The 19578-nt window shown below is 40.9% G+C and overlaps 1 protein-coding gene across 2 annotated transcripts in view; it reads right to left on the bottom strand.

Annotated features, from left to right (window-relative positions):
• The window catches only part of ARMC3 (armadillo repeat containing 3), a 92160-nt gene that overhangs the window by 16962 nt on the left and 55620 nt on the right, over positions 1–19578 (bottom strand). Inside the window, exons 10-15 of one of the 2 annotated variants that reach the window (XM_060161461.1) lie at positions 11918–12167; positions 7736–7872; positions 6769–6937; positions 4288–4385; positions 3511–3612; positions 3001–3117 (exon numbers count right to left, since the gene is read on the bottom strand). In XM_060161461.1, coding sequence (XP_060017444.1) covers positions 3001–3117; positions 3511–3612; positions 4288–4385; positions 6769–6937; positions 7736–7872; positions 11918–12167 — 873 coding nt within the window. The remainder of the gene's footprint in view (positions 1–3000; positions 3118–3510; positions 3613–4287; positions 4386–6768; positions 6938–7735; positions 7873–11917; positions 12168–19578) is intronic. The other variant, XM_060161471.1, reaches the window with a different exon arrangement.

The following is a 19578-nucleotide window of genomic DNA, read 5'->3' as shown; positions in this document are numbered from 1 at the left end:
TGTGGCTGTCCAGTTTTCTGAGGAAAATCATTTTAAAAACAAAAATGTTTTAGGAAGTCATTGTGGTGGGATCAAGATGACCTAAGTAGCAGAAATGTTAAAGTATATGTTGTAAAGATCTAAAAGTCTCCAAAGATGAACAGACTGGAAGGATATGTATTTCATATCCTCCTATTTGGGGACAGAAAAACACACTTTTAAGTGTGTATAATAAACTCATGTGCAATCAACTTAAATATTTATGAAAACTAGTCTCAATAAAAAATATGGTATAGATAGAACTTGTAATTCCTTTCACAAATGGGTATAGTAAGTGTTTATTGTAAGGAGAATGGTCTTTACAAGGAAAAGCTTTAGAGAGCATTACACATGTTGGTTTCTGTGAAGCCTAGGGAAGTATCAAGAAGGTGTCTGGATAAACAAAATATAAATTAATCACCTCTCCTTTGAGTGCTATGCCATAAAAGAAAGTGCAATTAAAACCTTCGAAAACAGAAATAAGATGGTGGCTGGTCACCTAATGAGAGCCTGTTGCTCAATGATTTTAATTTACATGGTATATGGTAATAATATTCATCAGGAAAAAGAAGTCCGCACTTTCACTTTCCTTGTCTGGTACCTCACACACAGTTGACTGACTTGTCTCCCATCTCTCCTCTCCCTTTCAGAAATTCAGCTGCTTTGTGGTTCTAGATGTCTCATTATTCTTTGTCAGTATTGCTCAGTATCTTTTTGGTCAACATTAAACATTCTCCATGACATTTTCAGATGAGTAGAGTTAAAATATTTTACTCTATGTCCAGGGGTCTTTAACAGTCACAAGACAAGAAAGGTTGACCAAAAGATAAACAACAGGACAACGAGATTATGACCAATCTATCCCCCAGTGGACCAAGGGCTGAGAAGGGGAAAGAGCCTGGACACACTGATCACTTAAATAAGCCAGGTGGATTCTTCCCCAGGAAGCTGAGGAGTTCAGGAGACCACAGGGAGACACCTGCCTCAGAGCCAGCCTTGTCCTGTCAAGCATGTGAAGATAAGATGGTCTCCCCCACAAATACACACAAGAGACGCAGATTGTACTTGATTATTGTTGGGCTTTAGAACTGAAAGACTGCCTTGGAATTGGGCCCAGATTTGGTCCCATGGCAAGTCAAAGTCACATATAAGCTACAGTTATGGGTGAGGTGGCAACCAAAAGAAAGTCAAGGAAGGTAACAAAGCAATTGTAAACAGACACTGTGCAGGTGGAGAGAGAAAAAGAGAGAGGGAGAGAGACAAGCAGACTAACCGTTTATCTACTTTACTCCCAGCTCCTGTCGTGCGCTGGATTCTGGGGATTCTTCTGCATCCCTGCAAGGCTGGAGTGGGTTTGGGCTCCCTGCAACTGTTTCATCCAATAGTACTAACATTTGTTGAATGTTTACTCTGGGCCAGGCCCTGCTCTAAGCCCTTTTCATTCATTAACTTATTTAATCTTCTCAAGACACTGTGAGGAACAGACTACAGGTTTTTTGTTTTTTTGTGGTACGCGGGCCTCTCACTGTTGCGGCCTCTCCTGTTGTGGAGCACAGGCTCCGGACGCGCAGGCTCAGCGGCCATGGCTCACGGGCCCAGCCGCTCCGCGGCATGTGGGATCTTCCCGGACCGGGGCACGAACCTGTGTTCTCTACATCGGCAGGCGGACTCTCAACCACTGCGCCACCAGGGAAGCCCCAAACTACAGTTTTGTTTTGTTTTGCATTTTACTGATAAGTGAACTCAGCCAAAGAGAAGGTAACCTATTTGCTCAAGAGACACAGTTTATAAGTGTGGATCTTGTTGAAAATAACCTTTTCCTGCAAAAAGTTGAGATTTCTGTTCTCTTGAATAAACACAAATGCCTTATGTATGCCAGCCAAGCGCCGTGCTAAGTGCTGGCGATGAAAAGAGAAATCATTCGAGTCCGAGCATGTTCTTGTCCTCAAGGTACTCTCAGTCCAGGGGAGGAGGAACAAGAGAAGCCAAGTGAGGAGGGGAAGGGAAGGGAAGAGGTGAGGAGGGGCAGGAGGGCAGAGAGGATGAGGGATGATCAGAAGCAGAGATCAGAACAGTGAGCAACAGAGACTGACAGGAGAAAATAAAGTCAGAAATAGAACATACACAGCTCCGAGGTCTGCGGAGGAGGGCAGACCACTCCTTAGGAGACCTTAGGAGACAGTCTCGGTTTAGAAGGTAGATGCTCAATTATATACATGTGTGCCAAATAGCCTCCAGCACCCCAGTGTTTTTCAAGGGCTTAAGTCAACAATAATTGACAGGTCATGGAGCGGGGCAGGAGGTCTGAGTGGTTTTTTGAAGAATCCAGGAAAACGCTGACAAGAGAAAGAATATGTTTAAAAATATGTAAACATGTAGACAGTGTTTTAAAATATGCCAGGCCTAAAAAGCGTGGAACCACATTATAATGGTTCCAGCCAAATTCAGAATGTGGTCCCGTTTCCCTTTCCTCTTCTCATTGCTTCCTGAAGGGTCAGGGGTTTCCATGGGCAAGACGGGGAGGGGATGTGGAAGCAAGAGGCAGGGACGAGGGAGGCTTACGGTGCAGCCAGTGCTGCTCATCAGCTGCCGAGGCAGCCACGGGGTGGGGGTGGGGGGCAGAAAAGTTCATTTTAAGTTGATTCCTACACATGGTTGGACTTTTAAAGGGCTGACTGGAGACTGCTGTTTCCGTTGTCTCTGCATTAAAGTGACCGTAGGACTTTACAGTGAGCAAAGTACCCTGAGTTCTCACCCAGAGGCAGGAGAAGAAATTCCCTCTGGGTAAGTTTTAAAGAGACAACAAGGGACACAAATAAAAGTAATTTTAATTATACTTCATGAGTCCTGTTTAGTGCTACATCTGATTCCATAAGAAGAGCTTCCTAGTTAAAAGCCACCCCTCCCTTTCACCAACTCTGTGGGTAATTAAAACTTGACAGGATTACAGTTAGGAGAAGAATACAGTAAGGAGGTTTCTACCTGGATCCTTTCTCTTTAGTGGCGCTTTTGCTAAGAGCAGTATTGCGTCCCGAAGTAGGTTCTGATTTCTCTTCGGTGGGAGATCCAAATCCAGCACTAAAATGATAACTGTTTTCTCTTGTCATTTGAAAAACACCACAACCAATTTCAATCATACAGAAAATAGCAATGCACTACATTTGCAAGGCATTTTATAATTTATAAGGCATTTTCACTTCCATTATATGTTTTGATCCCAGTCACCGAGAAGAAGCAGGGCACCAGGCATTATTCCATCTACAAATAAGGACACTAAGCCTGATCATGGACACTGAGTCAGGGGCTCAAGATCTCACTCTGGGTTCACAGAAGACAGAATGTCAAACCAGGTTTCCTGGCTTTCATCCTGAAATTGTGTGACTGTGAGAAGACTAAAATTTAAGTTGCCAAAACCTAAAATCTGAATTTCTTTTTTACTCTCAAATTAAGGGAGAGAATTATTTGAGTGTAGACAAAACATCATTTTCTTACTTGGTCTTTTCTTTACTTGCTCTTCTTAAAGAAGATGAAGAAGAAATACTTCGTCCATAACCAACGTCTGATGACTTATCTTCCATAGATGGAGTTGGAGAACTAAAATTTTACATATTTGAAATTATGTACAAATTAAAATAATTTGTCAATATTGACTTTGTCCTACTTTTAACAGTGACACATTATTTTAAAAGCAAAAAGGAGAGTTTAAAATAAGATAAAATGAATATTATAAACCTTTTCATGAGCTAGAACTAGAAATAGTTTTATAAAATGTGTCACATAAAATGTATTATATAGATATATAGGAATACAAGACCATTTTAATGGCTGTTGAAGCTTTCATTTTAGCTCTACTATTTTCTCCTTATTTTATTAAAAATATTGGGCAAAAAAAAAATATTGGGCAGCAGTGGTATTCCTGGATTTAGTTCTGGAGATTTGTAAACATAATTCATCTTGGTTTGCTCCTATCTGTTTATACTTCCTTCAGTTACTTCATGTTGCCAGAAGGGTAAGAAGCCCTGATTGCAGAAATACCCATGGAATTGACTGGTAACATGGAGTCAAAGGAAAAACCACAGTGGTGACTATTCTGTGTTCTTTACTATGTCAGGCTATGAGTTTATGGACCAGTGTTTACTTTCATGGTGCTGCTAGATACAGGAAGTAAGAAAAGATACCATACTGGGAACCTTTATGTATTCACATGATGATGGACAAACAAAAAAAATTATTTGCTTCCCTTCATTCCTCCTCCCCGCAAAGACTCACGCATCACATTTACTGTTAACTAAGAGTATAGCACGTCGGTCACTTGGTTCTTGTAAGCAGAGATCCTTCAAAGGCAAAAGTTTGGTGCCAGGATTTATCTGTAGATAATTTAAGAATTGAAAAGTAATATCTGCATGCATTATATATTTTTTTAATGAATACTGATAGAATAGGTTCTTAACTGTTTGAGGTATCTAATTTCACACACACACACACATACACTTAAAAATAGGAAACTGAAGCTTGTGGATATCTTTGGGCAAGGTACACCCTCCAATTCCCCCTCCCCCCACCCCAGTCTCTGTAACTTGATACTCAACTGTTTCATACCATAATTATCAGCTTGGCCCTGGAAGTATTTGAGTTTGAAAATCTATCCATATACATAAGGAAGAGCTTATCATCTGTAAGAGTAACTAATTACTAAACAGATCACTAAAAATGTTGTGAGGATAACTAACAACAAGCTAGACAAAGCCCTATACTAGCAATTTTGTCAGCCTGGTGAAGAGGGTTAGACCAGATCACCCTGTGAGCTCTTTTTCCAATCAAGTAATAGATCCTTCTCTCATCCAAGATACTTTTCATGGTTCTTTTAAAGTAAGACAGAGCGTGTCATTCTTCTGCCCAGAACCCTGACGTGTTTTCCCACTTCATTCAGAGTAAAGGCCCAAATCCTTCCAGTGGTCTACAAGACTTCCATGAGCTGCTTGCTCTTACCTGCTCTGATTTGGTCTGTTATTCCACCCCTAGTTGACTCAGTTCTAGCTACACCGACTTTGCTGTTCCTTGAGTGTGCCAACCACTCACGGTTTCTGCACTAGCTCTTTCCTCCATCTAGAAAGCTCCTTCCCCACTATCCCCAAGGCTAAGAAGTCCTTCACCTCCTTCAAATTTTTTGTTCAGATATTACCCTTTTAGTGGGGCTACCTGACCACATCAACTCCAGTGTCCTAAGCCCCTTTATCCTCCTCCCCACCCACTGCAGCGCTTATCATTTCTATCACGTGATAGAATGTATTGGTGAGATTTATTGTTTATTGTCTGTTTCCTCTCACTGGTACCATGGGAGTAGAGATCTTTGTCTCTTTTGTTCACTGACACATTTAAAGCCTGAAATATTAGAAACTTAATATTTAGAGTAAATCAGCGAGTTCTCCTTCATAAGGACATTGTCTCATTACTTTTTTTTTTTAAAAAACTCATGAACAAATATATTTTGTCACAGTTTTATCTGTTCCATGGCAACAGATAAGTGCTCTGGTAAGTGCTCTTTGGTGGTTTTTCTGCTCTTTTCCTCATTTTTCTTAAAGCATCTTTATGCTAATAATGTGGCACCTGTTCTTTTAAAATTACTCATCATTGAACGAGAGCAGTAATTTCTCGGTGGTTTGTGTGTATCTGTTATGGAGGGTATGGTGGTGGCAGTGGCTGGCAGAAGCAGAAGGAAGAGAAAAAGTTTTAGGCTAGCAGTTTTGGTTATTCAACATGTCTCTAATTCTGTTACCACGATACAGTGTTTCCTGCAAATACAGCTTAGCTGTGATTCTTTTATGGCCCTGTCTCCTCTGCTTCTTTGAACCAAATTTGTCCAAGCGGGTTTCTGCTACCAGCCCTGCTCACCCCGGTTCCTGAGGTCCTGCCCACCCACCCCCTTGCAAACCAAGCATATAGCTTTTGTATGTCTGAGTTCTCCATCCCCTTGGGAAGCATAGACTTTTGATGGTGCTTTCTGAGATCTGCTACCACTCTTGTCCCTCTCTGTGCTTTTTTTCCCCTTTTCATTCTTCCTCCTGTGTAACTTCTGCCTGATCCCAGGGACTTTTAAATATTTTTGAAGTCTGCAGATCATACCAATTTCCTACTTCTGCCTAAAATGGGATTTGTAGGTTTTTTAAAAATTTCCCTATTCTCCTTATTGCTTTTGGTTTCCAGAAGTAGAACATGCTGACATAGACAGTAATGTCAAAAAGCCCTCAAGACTCTAACGTTTAGCTTCCCATTTCTCTTAACATTAACATGGAATTACACTGTATTGTTTTAAAATCGTAATCACAAACGCAGCTAAGTAAAATAATATTCTTCTACATTACATTTTAAAATTCAGTATTACAATTTGGTTAATTTCAATTAGATAATTAATAGAATAAAAACTTATACTTCTATTATTGACATTATCATTATCATTAACACTGAGCCCTAGAAGTAATATAAAAGCCGATTGCTTTATATCTTCTCTGAAACTTGAGACTAGCAGCAGCAAACTAATGTAAGTTCAGGTCATCAGATTCTAGTTAAAACTGTACACAGATGCAAAATCTTATAGCCAGACAAAGTTTAAGGATGAAGTTCTGATTCCCAAGTTTCTGCCTATAAAAATATAAATTATGTTAGGCGGTTATAAAATTGCAACGTAATGGCATCACGATGCAAGAAGAACTGATCACACATACTAAAATACAAATTAGTGCTGCCACTTACCCGACCATAATCATAGACTCCATCAGTAATTATGTTACTTGATGACAAATAGCCAGTCTGGCTGTATTTCAGAGACAGGTGGTGGTTGAGCAATTTGTTATGAGCTGCCTCACTGAATTTATTTTTTCGACTTACTGATAGATTAATTTCTTCAAGGATATCTAAAGCCCTGTCAATAAAAGCAAAAAAGACATTATTTGCCTTATATAAGCAATCCAACAGTAAGTTCCCATTCATACACCTCACTAAGATCCTGAATGAAGGATTGAGATGGAAAGGTTAAAACCATTCCACCCTTTTAGGTAAACTAATCCTGCCAGAATTATGAAGACAAATCAGCCCTTTTTGAGAACATACATGCCATGTGGAAACTCATAATCAAACAGTTGAAAAGGACACTTTAGGAAGAAAAAGTTCTTCATTCAAAGCAAAATTAGTATCGGACTCCAATTTTTTCAGCTAACCAGGTGACATATACGAAGAACAAAAATGGCTCAAACAGGGTAAATCTGTGGAACCTTGAAACCCTCTTGGCTGAGTTGCTAAAGGCAGCTGACTCACAGGCTGTTGGTAAGGGAACCGACGTGGTGAGGTTGGTTAAAGGCGTCATTGTGGGGAGCGGTTTGTGGGGGAGAAAACAAAGGTGGCACTCATGGCTTGCCCGTTTTAATTTAGCCTTGAAAGCTGAGCGACAAATAAGATTGTGTTTAGCAAAGCAGAGGAAGGTGAAAGAAGCGTTTATCAGAATGAAAAAGTGGAAAAGGAAACATTGAAGATGATTTTGTGGAGGTGGCGGGGGAGATCTCTCCCGCTTCTGCAGGCGGTCCCTTCAGAGGGACTGTGACCCGCAGAGCTTCTGAACGCCCTGCAGCCTGAGAGTGGGCGTGGAGACTCTGCTCGACCTTCCTCGGGCCTGAAGACTGTGTGTCCTTCATCTGAGCCAGACCCTCCAGACCGCTCCACTCACCCAAGCCTGCACAACTCAGCGGCCGTGGGCTCATCACTGGCACAGACCATTATGGCCCAGCTGGCGTGCCGTCGTACCTCGTCGTTCTTGGAATGCAGGAGCTCTACCAGTGGCTCCAGCCCACCTGAGTTTCTCAACTAGAATGGAAGCCAAAATTTTACACATTAAGAGCACAGAACATAAACATTCATGCTTTAAAAAAAAATCTAATTTTTTGATTGTTGAAAGGGTTTTGACTATGTAAAAACATTTTAGGATGCGTCCATGTTTAGATTTATTAAATTCAGGGGAAAGAATCAATTGCAAAAACCTTACAGACAGGAGCGCGGTGTTCTGTTCAAAGTTAAGAAGAGGCTGCAGTAAGTTACTGAGGGAGGTCATTGTGAGTTTACATGGGGTGGGTGCAGGGCAAAGAGCCTGTCCTCTTCCCTCTACAAGCGGGATGTCCCATGTTCATTCACTCTGCTGCTCACCACTGCGTGTCCATCTGGCCTGTGGGGGACAGAATCACGGGCCCCTAGAGATGCCCTTGTCCCTGGGAGGGATTTGGTAGATGTGGTTAAGGATCTGGGGATGGGGAGATGGTCCTGGATTATCAGGTTGGCCCAACTTAATTACAGGGGTCCTTACAAGAGGGAGATAAGAGTGTGAGAAGCAGAGAAAGGAGACTTGTAGAAACAGAGATTGCAGTAATCTGCTTTGAAGACAGAGGAAGGGGCCACAGCCAAGGAATGCAGGTGGACGGTAAAAGCCCGGAAACAGATTTCCCCCTCAAGTCTCCAGAAGGATCACAGCTCTGTTGATATCCTGACTTTAACCCGTAAGACCCATTTTCAGACTTCTGACTTCCCAAACCATGAGATAATAGATTTTTATTGCTTTAAGCCACTAAGTTGTGGTTATTTGTTTCAACAGCAATAGGAAACGGACACAGTCTCCAAAGCTAGGCAGGAGTAACCAATGCAGGCTAGTGCCACCTGTGTCACTGGACAGTGCCATGACGTCAGCAGTGTGGACGAAGCAATGCTGAAGCAGTTCACCAGAAGGAGATCCATTTTGTTATCACTCATATTGCTTCAAGGAGTGAAAAAGAGAAGAAAAAGAACAAGAAGAGAATCGGGGAGAACTACATTAATTACACTCTTAAAAGAAGTCACACATGTATAAAATTGTTCCAATCAGGGGAAAAAAAAAGAAGATTCAACAGAGCTCTTGTCTCACTGTTTGAAATGTAATACAGTATTATCTGAGCCCGGAGGACTAAAAAGAATATTCTACAGGTCTCTCTGTGTAGTATCTGAAGACAGGAGCCCTTGTGAGATACGATCCACTTCAATCATGTTCTTCTCAAACACAGGGACTCTAACAGGGATTACACATTAGCACACGTAACCTGGGCAAGCTTTGAAAAGTTTACTTGAAGCATCTGATGCTTAGCAAGCCAAATTTCTGAACATCTTTATATCTGAGTATAAGATAGCAATCTGACTCCACGTGTTCTTTCGGCAAATATCTAATTCATTTATTAATTTCACCACTCATTCCTTCATTCATGCATTCACTCATTCATTCAACAACTGTTTATTAAGCATATACTGTGTGCCAGGTATAGATCAATGACATGGATGCAGGGAAGGAAAACCTCAGTTCCCTTCCCTAAAGCCTCAGGGAGCTTATGGTCTTTCATACAAAAACTAGTGCAAAACAGAGTTCAAGGGAAGCATGCATAGGGGGTGGTGTGAGCACAGAGCAGGACGTTGGAGTCCACGTTTGAAGACTAAAGAAAGCCGTCATGGAGGACAGGATGGCTGAGCTGGGTGTTGAAGGAGAAACAGGCACTTATCAGGTGAACAAAGGTGAGACTAGCTTTCCAAGCAGAGAAATCAAGGAGGTGTAAATAAGAGAATTTTAGAATTCAAATCGTATGGTATTTCTGGAGTGTAGAGTTACACCTGGGAAGCGAGTTCAGGCTTAGGCAGGTAGGGGTGGATCATTGCGAGCCCTTGCATAGCACACTAAGCAGCTTAGCTGTTCCCATGGGGCAGTGGCACACCCCTGGGGACTTGCAATGATGTGATGAGGGTCATAAATTTGAAAGATCAGTCTGGAGGCAGTTTGGGGAATAGGAGGTGGCAGGGGTAGGGAGGGCCGTAGAGTCAGTTGCAATATTCCAGGAAACGGATGGACTGCTCAGTGAGCCGCATGGAGGAATGACCAACTAACACAGTGTTGTTTATCACTGTGTTGCCGCTGCCTACTGCAGCGCCTGGCACATGGTAGCTGGTAAAAAAAATATTTGGTGAGTATCTTACTACCTTAATGGATGAATACAAATGAACTGAGTCAACGGGAACAAAGAAGGGGATAGAAAAAATATCTAAGAGACAGAAGAGATTTGTTAGTTGTCTGAGCAGACAGCACAGTGTGAGGACGGGGGCTCTGGACTCAGAAAGGTGTGTTCGCAGTCCCTGATTTCCCGACCCATCAACTCTGCTTTCAGCACATTATTTCTTTAAGCCTCATTTTCCTCCTCTATAAAATAGGGATTGCAAATGTACCTATTTCTTTTCTTTTTGTAAAATTGAAGTATAGTTGGTTTACATGCTACATAGATTACATATAGTTGGTTTATTATATTAGTTTCAGGTGTACAACATAGTGATTCAATATTTTTATAGATTATACTCCCTTTAAAGTTATTACAAAACAATGGCTATATTTCCCTGTGCTGTGCAGTATGTCCTTGTTGCTTGTTTGTTTTATGCCTAATAGTTTATACCTCTTACTCCCCTACCCCTGTCTTGCCCCTCCCTTCTTCCCTCTCCCTGGTAACCACTGGTTTGTTCTCTATATCTGTGAGTCTGTTTGCTTTGTTGTATTCATTCGTTTGTTTTATTTTTAAAATTCCACATGTAAATGATAACAGAGTATTCGTCTTTCTGTGTCTGACTTATTTCACTAAGCATAATAACCTCTAGGTTCAACCACATTGTTGCAAATGGCAGAATTTCATTCTGTTTCTGGCTGAGTAATATTCCATTGTGTATAAACACCACATCTTCTTTATCCATTCATCCATCAATGGGCATTTAGGTTGCTTCCATGTCTTGGCTGTTGTGACTAATGCTGCTATGTACATTGAGATGCATGTATCTTTTCAAAGTAGTGACAAACATACCTATTTCAAGTGAGGCTTAAATGCATGTTAAGTGCTTAGCACACTGGCTGTGCATAATAAGTGCTCCATATTGTTATTTTTACTGGTGCGAGAGGAACAGAGTCCTAGGCTGTTTGAATGAGTGCCACACGACACGCAAACAGGAAAAAAGCAAGAGAAAAAGGTACGTTTGTAGGTTTATATCAAGTCTTTATGAAATGGGCCAAACGCACTTTTATATGATGGACTTGTAAAAACTACAATTCCATGTTTTAAATTTTTGAAATACAAGAGAAACGGAAGAGTGTGAGTAACCCATATTTATAATTTCAAGCATCATAGTAAAAGGCACACCTGAGTGTCCCCCACTCAGCTTAAGAAATGGTGCATTTCAATGACCTTGAACCCCCATGTGCTCCTCTTCAAACACATCCACCCCCTTGATCCCCCAAGAGGCAACCAATTTCTTAAATTTGGGGTCAATAATTCTCTCACTTTTCTTTATAGTTTTATATGTATGTGCTAAACAACATATTGCTTTGCTTTGCATATTTTTGAACATTATATAAATAGAATTCACACATCTGTTTTCTTCTGAACTTGACTTTGCTCAGCATTATGCTGGTTGAGATTCTTCTCTGTTGATGTCTGTAGCTACAGTTCATCCATTTTCACTGATGCAAGATTCTGTTTTATGAATATACCACAAATTTATGTATCCATTCTCTTAACAACTGGACAGTTGGTTTGTTTCCAGCTGTTGAGATGTTATAAACAATGCTTCCTGGTGCACAGAGACAAGAGAGTGTCTTAGGTATACACCTAGTTTTATACCTAGAATTGCCACATTATAGGGTACGCTCACCTTCTTTGCTGGGTGATGCTAATTTGTTTTCCAATGTGTTGCACCAGTTTTGAGGGACTTAAATGATGGGTAGGTTCAAATACTTGAAAATGTTTCAAATTACTGCACCAGTAGGTACGGACCAGAAGAAAGAGAAAAGGAAAGTGATGCAAATGCTCACCTCTGTCCGGGCCTCGACATCACACGCAGTTGCAGCAACGGTGAGAGCGGCTTTGCTCTGCACGACAGTGTTGGCAGAGTGCAGCGGGCTGAGCAGGGCGTGCATGACGTCATGGCTCTGGATGCTCAGACGCAGAGACTCCTGCGTGGCCATGTTCGTCAGCGCCGTGGCGGCGTTGGCTATGGCTCCATCTCGTTTGCTGGACAGGGCGTTGATTAACGCATCGATACCATCACCTTCGGCAGCAGCGCTGGGTCAATGAAGGAGAAATGAATGCCGTTCACCCCTGTTCAGGAAATGATGTTTGGAGCATACAACTAAGCTTATAAAACAAACGAGTGCCTAAAGACAATTTCAGAAAGAAATTAATTTATCTGGGCGATGAACCCGGAATTGAGGCTCTGGGGATTTAAATGGAGTCTGGGGGGTTATGAATGAATATAAATAATCCTTTTCCTGTGTCTGCAGCTTTGGGTTATAGGAAAATGCATGACTGCTTCTTAGAAACCCTACTACAGCTATTCATCTTTTAACTCAGTGATACTTACAAGACCAGGAAATTCTATTCCAAGAAAGTCTATTAAAATATTCCTAACCAGTAAGAAAACAAAGGTTTAAATGGGAGGAATGAGTGAGCATGGGAATTAAAAATTTTTCAGCTCATCTTCCCTCTTTTTAAGTGAGGCTGTTAACTGTAGGCAGACGTTAACACGTTTGAAGGCAGCAAATCATTTTGGGGGTGGATGTTGCTTTTACAAATTAAATATCAAGATAAAAGTCATGATATTGACAAGAATAATTTTAGTAATGTAGGCATATTCAGTTGTTAAATTTCCTATTTCTAGTATAAAAACGTTTTCCCACAATTAGAAATCCTAAACCTCCTTTTAAAAACACTGTACTTTCTATAGTCCTTGCTTTGTAATCACTCAAAAAGCTCATAAAATAGTAAAAATTTTAAAAAAAGATCATTTTAAAGAGTGGAAGTTGATTTAATTATGTTCTTTAATGTTTGGAATTGCTTCAAATAAGAGATGTTTCAAGCAGTAAGATATATAGAGCATCCTGGTTTTAAAGGAAAACCCCAAATTATGTTAAAAATCCATCTAAATCATCATAGAAAGAGTTAATCAAGACAATAAAAATACACTTGAGTCTTCAATAATATGAACATCTTTTTCTAGTTTATATTTGCCACTTTTAAAAAAATTTAGGATCACAGTAGTAACCAACACTGAAAAAAAGAAGTGAGGCTATGTAGTTTAGCCCATCACTCTGTATTCTCATGAGTTCAGTTTGGTTCTGTCACTTGAATTTGCTGGTTGTGAAGGAGAACTGACAGTGTCAAGAACAGAAGGTATCACAATTATTCATCAGAGAGCAGAATACACACACAACCTCAATAAGGAGACTGCTAGCTTTAGGTGAAAGGAAGCTGTGAATCAGGCACAAACCAGCTCTGAAGGAGACTGAACAGCAGCCACTGGGCAGGAACAGAATGACTAGAGGCAACATCTCTGGAGAATGAAGGGCTCCTTGGTGTTGACCTTGAACACACCTCCTACCCCCGGTTTATATAAATCCATTCCAGAAAACACACCCTACTGATTGATACCAAGTTAAAGTCAGCACTCAGTTCCGTGTTTCCCCTCCTGCAGTTCCTGGTGTCTGTTTAACCCTCTGTGGCATCTCCTAGTCTTTCTCTGGGATGGTGTCCCTTAAAACTAAAATTTGGTTAGATGACATGTGACCAAAATTTGGGAGGAAGCCCAAGAAAAATATTGAGAGGAAGGAAGACCCTGCATCTCACTATGGCAGCCTGAGGAACAGCATTTAATTTCCTTTCCTAGAGGATAAAATAAACACTCTTAAGATAATCTCACATTTACATCTCTCTCCTATTATTAACTGACACGGTGGTCATTTGATTTTATGAATAAGGGAAAATTTGAAGGCTCTAATATATTAGTTCACCAGGAACTTCTCATACTCAACACTGAATTAAAAAAAAATGCCAGGAAGAATTTTTAATTATGCATATATTCTAATTAATTAACATAAGCTTAAACCTTCTCAAAAAAATGTTTCCTTTGAATTATTTTTCATGCACTTGATGCAATCAGTTCCTTAAATCAAATACTCTGTGTTTTTTAATCATTATAAACACACCTTGGCTAAAATGCACGATTCCTTTGTCACTTAGTGGTTTTTATCTTTGACAATGTTCATTTTTTAACACATCTTGGAGAGTAAAGAAAGAGCACACAATGGAGGTATTTCAACGGCATCCATGATAGAAGCCAGAAATGCTTTAGGTAAATGCATACTAGTAAATTCTGAAAGGCTTTATCTTTTGTGTGTATCAGGGAGTTTAGGGAAAATTTAAGTAAGTATGCAGGATCACACTCCATAGTTTTAGTTTCTCTAGTTTATGTAAAAACGAACAAACAAACCTGGGTCATGGAGACACAGGGATTTTCATCAAGTGTGTCTCTGCTCTCAGCCTTTCTGCTTGGATTTTGCTTCTCCCTTTCTCCTGTACGAAGGCATGTCTGGCCCTGGTTCATTTATACTCTACCTTCTGCTTTTTCTTTGCTCTTTATGGAGGCAGTAAAGGAAGTACATAAAAACCTAGCTGTTTAAAAAAACCAAAGATTCTAGTACACAGTGGAATATAGCTTTTACTAAATTGAACATAACTGCCAGCACCGAAAGACAAATCATACAGGCACAGCTGGGAGAGCAACGTATATTGTATGTGCATATCTGCCCATAATTTGCTACGTGCAGCTCTAAGTGCAAAAAGCATAATTGAGATTAACTTATGATATGAAAAATCAAGCTATTAGTCTTACTTAAAAAAAAACTAATTTCAGTCATAGAAATAGAGTGCAGAATTTGTACTTTTTTTTTTAAAAAAGAATTGCATTAATTTTGTGCTTTCAAACCCAAGATATTCTGTCTTATTTTTCCCCAAGTCTAACATATACACAAGCTGAAGCCTATGCTATTTTTTTTCCCTATCCTATTTTTAAGACACATTTTAGTCTCCTAGATGGTAGAGCATTATCCAAATGAATAGGAGGACAGAAGTCAAACTGCTTTGTTACAAAATCCAGAATTACAGGGCCATATATCATCACAGCAATCTGAAACTATTTTCTGATATTTACTATCATTAGTCTGCATCCGGCTGGAGTTTAATCAATTAGGAGTTTAATCAATTAAGAGTTTAAAATGTAAATTAAAACAGAAATTAACCAAACTACAAACCAAATATGGGAATGTATAAAAACATCTGTTTATGTCATTTGACATATGTAAATAGAAGTGAAGTTCGACATGTCATGTGTATCCAATCTGTTACCAAGTCCTGACTATTTCTCTCCTCCATATTTCTCAGAACGCTTCCTTTTCTCCATCTCCATCTCTCCCACTGAATCCAATTCAACATCCTGTATCTTGTGGATTGATATAAGTACTCTCCTAACAGGTTTCCCCTCATCCCCTCCAATCCCTTCTCCATCTTACAGCTTAAGTGATTTCTTAAAAATAATTTTCTTTCTCCCCTACTTAAAACTTCCACGGTTTGCAATTGTTCAGGATAAAGCCCCAAATTTCTCACGTGGCCTCTGAGGCCAAGCATGAGCTGACCCCACCTCCCTCACCAGCCCGTGCACCCCGCCACCTCTTCCTGTTGTCGTGTCCTAGGCCTTTCTGGCAACCTGCCATACGCCAGGCTCCGTCTCACCTCGGCGTGTGCCCACACTCTGGTCTCACTCCCAGCCGTCCCTTCCCCCGGATAATTCCCATTCATCTTGCCAAGTTTGGCACAAATGTCTCTTCCTCAAGGAAGCATTTCTTGACCCCCAAAACTAGGTTAGGTCTCTTTTTCACATGTCCTCAGAGCATTCGTCTGCTAAACGTATACATTTCCTTTTGTTTTAAAAAATGAGGTTTGGGCACAAGTGTTCACAGTCAGAGAAGAGTCACAATCTCGAAATATTATTTTACGGCGCCTGTTACGGAAAGGAATTCAGCACATAGTTTTTCATATTAAGTCCCCAAGCCCCACAGTTACAGCATGGGCACTAAGAGCACTAAGGAAAAGCTCAATTGCACAAACAGCGACTATTATGCTTCCCGGAAAGTACAGTGCTATTTCATGTCTGTGTGCCTTTGCACTCGTGCTCCCTTTGCCCCCAGATCCCTCCCGAACTTCTGCCTGAGGACCCCGCAAGGCCAGCTCACTCACCGCTTCCTGGGTGAGGTTACCCACGTCCATCACTGCCCCTCCTTATTAATCACCCCCTCCTCTGCCATGTCTACGCCTGGTGCCTACTTCTTAGGCAGCATGTGAGTCTTTTTATATCCCCAGTGCCGAGAAGATCGATATATTTTAATTGACTTGAATCAACTCAAGGGGAGTGATGAAAACCTCTGCTGGCGTCCAGAAGCGGAGAGGGAAAAGTACTTAGCTCAGTGTGAAGTTTGCAAGAAGGGGTGGGATCCAACAATATGGGGATCTCCGCTTGTATCACTTATAGCTGTTCTTAAAAGCAGTTTATTTCCTCCTCACGCCTAGGCTTCTCGGATTATATAGTGAAGTCATTTTCTTTTTAACTATTTTATTTATTTATTTATTTGGCTGCATTGGGTCTTCATTGCTGTGCGCGGGATTTCTCTAGTTGCAGCGAACAGGGGTTACTCTTCATTGCGGTGTGTGGGTTTCTCATTGTGGTGGCTTCTCTTGTTGCGGAGCACGGACTCTAGGTGCGCGGGCTTCAGTAGTTGTGGTGCACGGGCTCAGTTGCTCCGTGGCATGTGGGATCTTCCCAGACCAGGGCTGGAACCCGTGTCTCCTGCATTGGCAGGCGGATTCTTAACCACTGCACCACCAAGGAAGTCCCCCCATGAAGTCATTTTTATATGAAGTTTAATAGATGAAATCTTGCACTTTAGACAATGTTTTTGGGATCCGTCCCTCTCATGTATCAAGGGATGTGGATATTCTTTCTCTGCAAACACAGTTTGTTTGGGTTGTGTCATCAGAGGACACGATTTGGTACCTCTCAGATTTTGATCCTTGCTGCTGTTTGGAGACTCACATTTAACTCATCTGCAAAGGCTGGTTACATGAATCAAGGGTGACCTTGGGCCGCATAGAAAATCTGTTTAACAGAGCCCATATACAGGGGGATATGTGGAACCCGCTGGAACAGATGGTAATATTGGCAATCAGAACCTTGTTTGTTAACAGTGATTACAACCATTCCCACCAGCACGGCTTTTCATATGTCTCCGTGAGGTTTGTCACACCAAGGAAGACATATTGGTGGCAGACACGCTGCAAGTGGTGAAGAGAGGTGCATATGCAGCAGTGACTCAGTGTTGGCGAGTTTAATTGCAGGCTCCCGGCGAGTCTATACAGGTGCGAGGGGGGTGGGGTGCTGGCCGTTATGATAAGCAGATCTCCTGGTTATCACAGCCGGATCTGGAATGCTGTGAACAGGATTCCTGACTCTCATCCCAGCCAGTTTTTCAAAGGTAATGACCCGAGAAGTCGAGGGTGTTAAATTGATCAGTTTCTGAGTCCCAAAGAACCATCACCCCGCAGCAGCCCCACAGTTGAAGAAGACTAATATATGTGCCCCCCAACTCTGGCTGAACCCCAGGATTGACAAAAGTATCCAAGAGTATTGTCTCCTTTGAAAAAAGTATTATTTAAAGATGCTTATCCATAGTAAGGGAGAGAATCACAATTAGCTGCAGGCAAAAAGCTTAAAATGAAGAGTGTAAAGTAACACTATTATTAAAGTGAAACCCAGACATAGAAACAGATGTGGGAAGTTTTGCATCCTATAGCAAAAGAAGAAAAAAATGCAAAAAAAATATTTAAAAGTATGTGAAACCAAATTGTTTCCATCATATCGATGTGTCCTAGCAGGTATGATTTGGGAACTTCCAGAACATGCTTTTATGCTACAGTTGCTGTGACATCATGATTTTTCAAGAGAAAACTGCTAATTGCAAAGAGATGAGCACACGCCAACCCAGCACCTCCATAGAGAGCATGCGGGCTTTTGTTACCAATTACGAGGCAGTCAGTCAAGGTGCAGGGAAATCAAATGTAATTTTCTTACAAGTGACGTGGAATCCTTACTGACCTATCTGTTCAGTCACGATACTTCACTTCCATACATGCCACCTTCTGTTTCAAAACGCTGGAATGCCTGCCAATAATTAACTAGCTGCCATCAGGAAAGAACAACTGTCGTCATTTTACATGGCTGACTTGTCTCCTGATAAAATAGGAATAATGGTCAAGGTGTTAGAACATTCATAATAAATGGCTTCTGCAGTTACCAAATGTTTCTGTTTAGCCTGGAAAGCAGTCTATTTACATAACTGGATATGACAAGGGCCACAATCCCAAAGTAATTAGAGATATCACGTTGTTGATTTTCTTAACTAAAAAAAATAAGGACGCTGAAATCTCTAGTGTGATGGCACATAACCCCCCCTGGCCCTTGCCAGGACTACCCTCATCTCATCAGCTCTAATGTCAGAGAGACAGTCATTGACGAGCTGTGTCATTCCTGTGACCTCTTTCACAACGCTGGTGTCATGCCTGCCCCTCTCTATGACTTCGTGCTGTTTTATTTCATCTATACTGTTATCACTTCTGAAATTACCTTAAAATTACTCGTGTGTTGTCTGTCTCCCTGTCCAAACTGTAGACTTCATGAAAGCAGTTTCATGGAACCATTGTCATGATCCCTACAGCCTAGAGCAGTACCTGGCACATAAAGAACACCCAAGTAACTGTGAAATAGTTACAAAAGAAACCAAAATTCACAGATAATAACTTCCTTAGCCTCTGGGATAAAATTACAAAAGTGGTAAAGAGTGACCCCATCTAGTTCCTAGTGAAAGGTATGTTCCAGGCTCCCTGTGATCCTGGGTCAAGGGTAATCGCTTAGACACACAAAATATAATAGATAATCCAGATTCACTTTTTTTAGAGTTAAGAAAGATAATATTTAGTGAGAGTAAGACTTGCTCAAGAAGCAAGTCAGTCAACAGACACAGAATTAAAACCATGATGATCTGACTATCTTTTTTACAATTATCAGTCTCTTAAGCTTTAAAAAGTACTGTATTTTCTAGAAAAAAAAAGAACCAGAATCTATTTGGTTCACTTCATCATTCCTCAGGGAATGAGAAATAAGGGAGACCATTTTGATGTATAGCATAGTGGGAAATTCTTACTAACCATTGGATACATTTTTTCCTCTTTCACATTCTCTTATAAAGAGAATATAAGGAAGAGGAGGAAGAGAAGGGAAAACAGGGAAAGGAACCTGGAAGAAAGGAGGAAGGAGGAAGGAAGGAAAGGAGGGGATTGAAATTCAATTCTCCAAAGGTGCCTGCAGTCTGGAAGAATCCAAAAAGACCAGGAAGGCAAAGGGAAACATTTGGTTGGAAGATTTGGAGAAGCTCAAAGTCGCAGAGATAGTGAGCAAGAGGCAGAGGGAGAGAAAAGTCACGAGCTCCCTCTGGATGTACATAACTGACTACCTCGGTGTGAAGTGTCCATCCCACCTCTGTGAACTTGAGCAAAGACGGTGCCTATATTTCCTCATCTGCAGAATGGATGT

The sequence above is a fragment of the Lagenorhynchus albirostris genome, chromosome 1, assembly GCF_949774975.1.
Source record: "Lagenorhynchus albirostris chromosome 1, mLagAlb1.1, whole genome shotgun sequence".
NCBI classification, from domain to species: domain Eukaryota; kingdom Metazoa; phylum Chordata; class Mammalia; order Artiodactyla; family Delphinidae; genus Lagenorhynchus; species Lagenorhynchus albirostris.
This window is presented reverse-complemented; position numbering and strand designations above follow the sequence as displayed.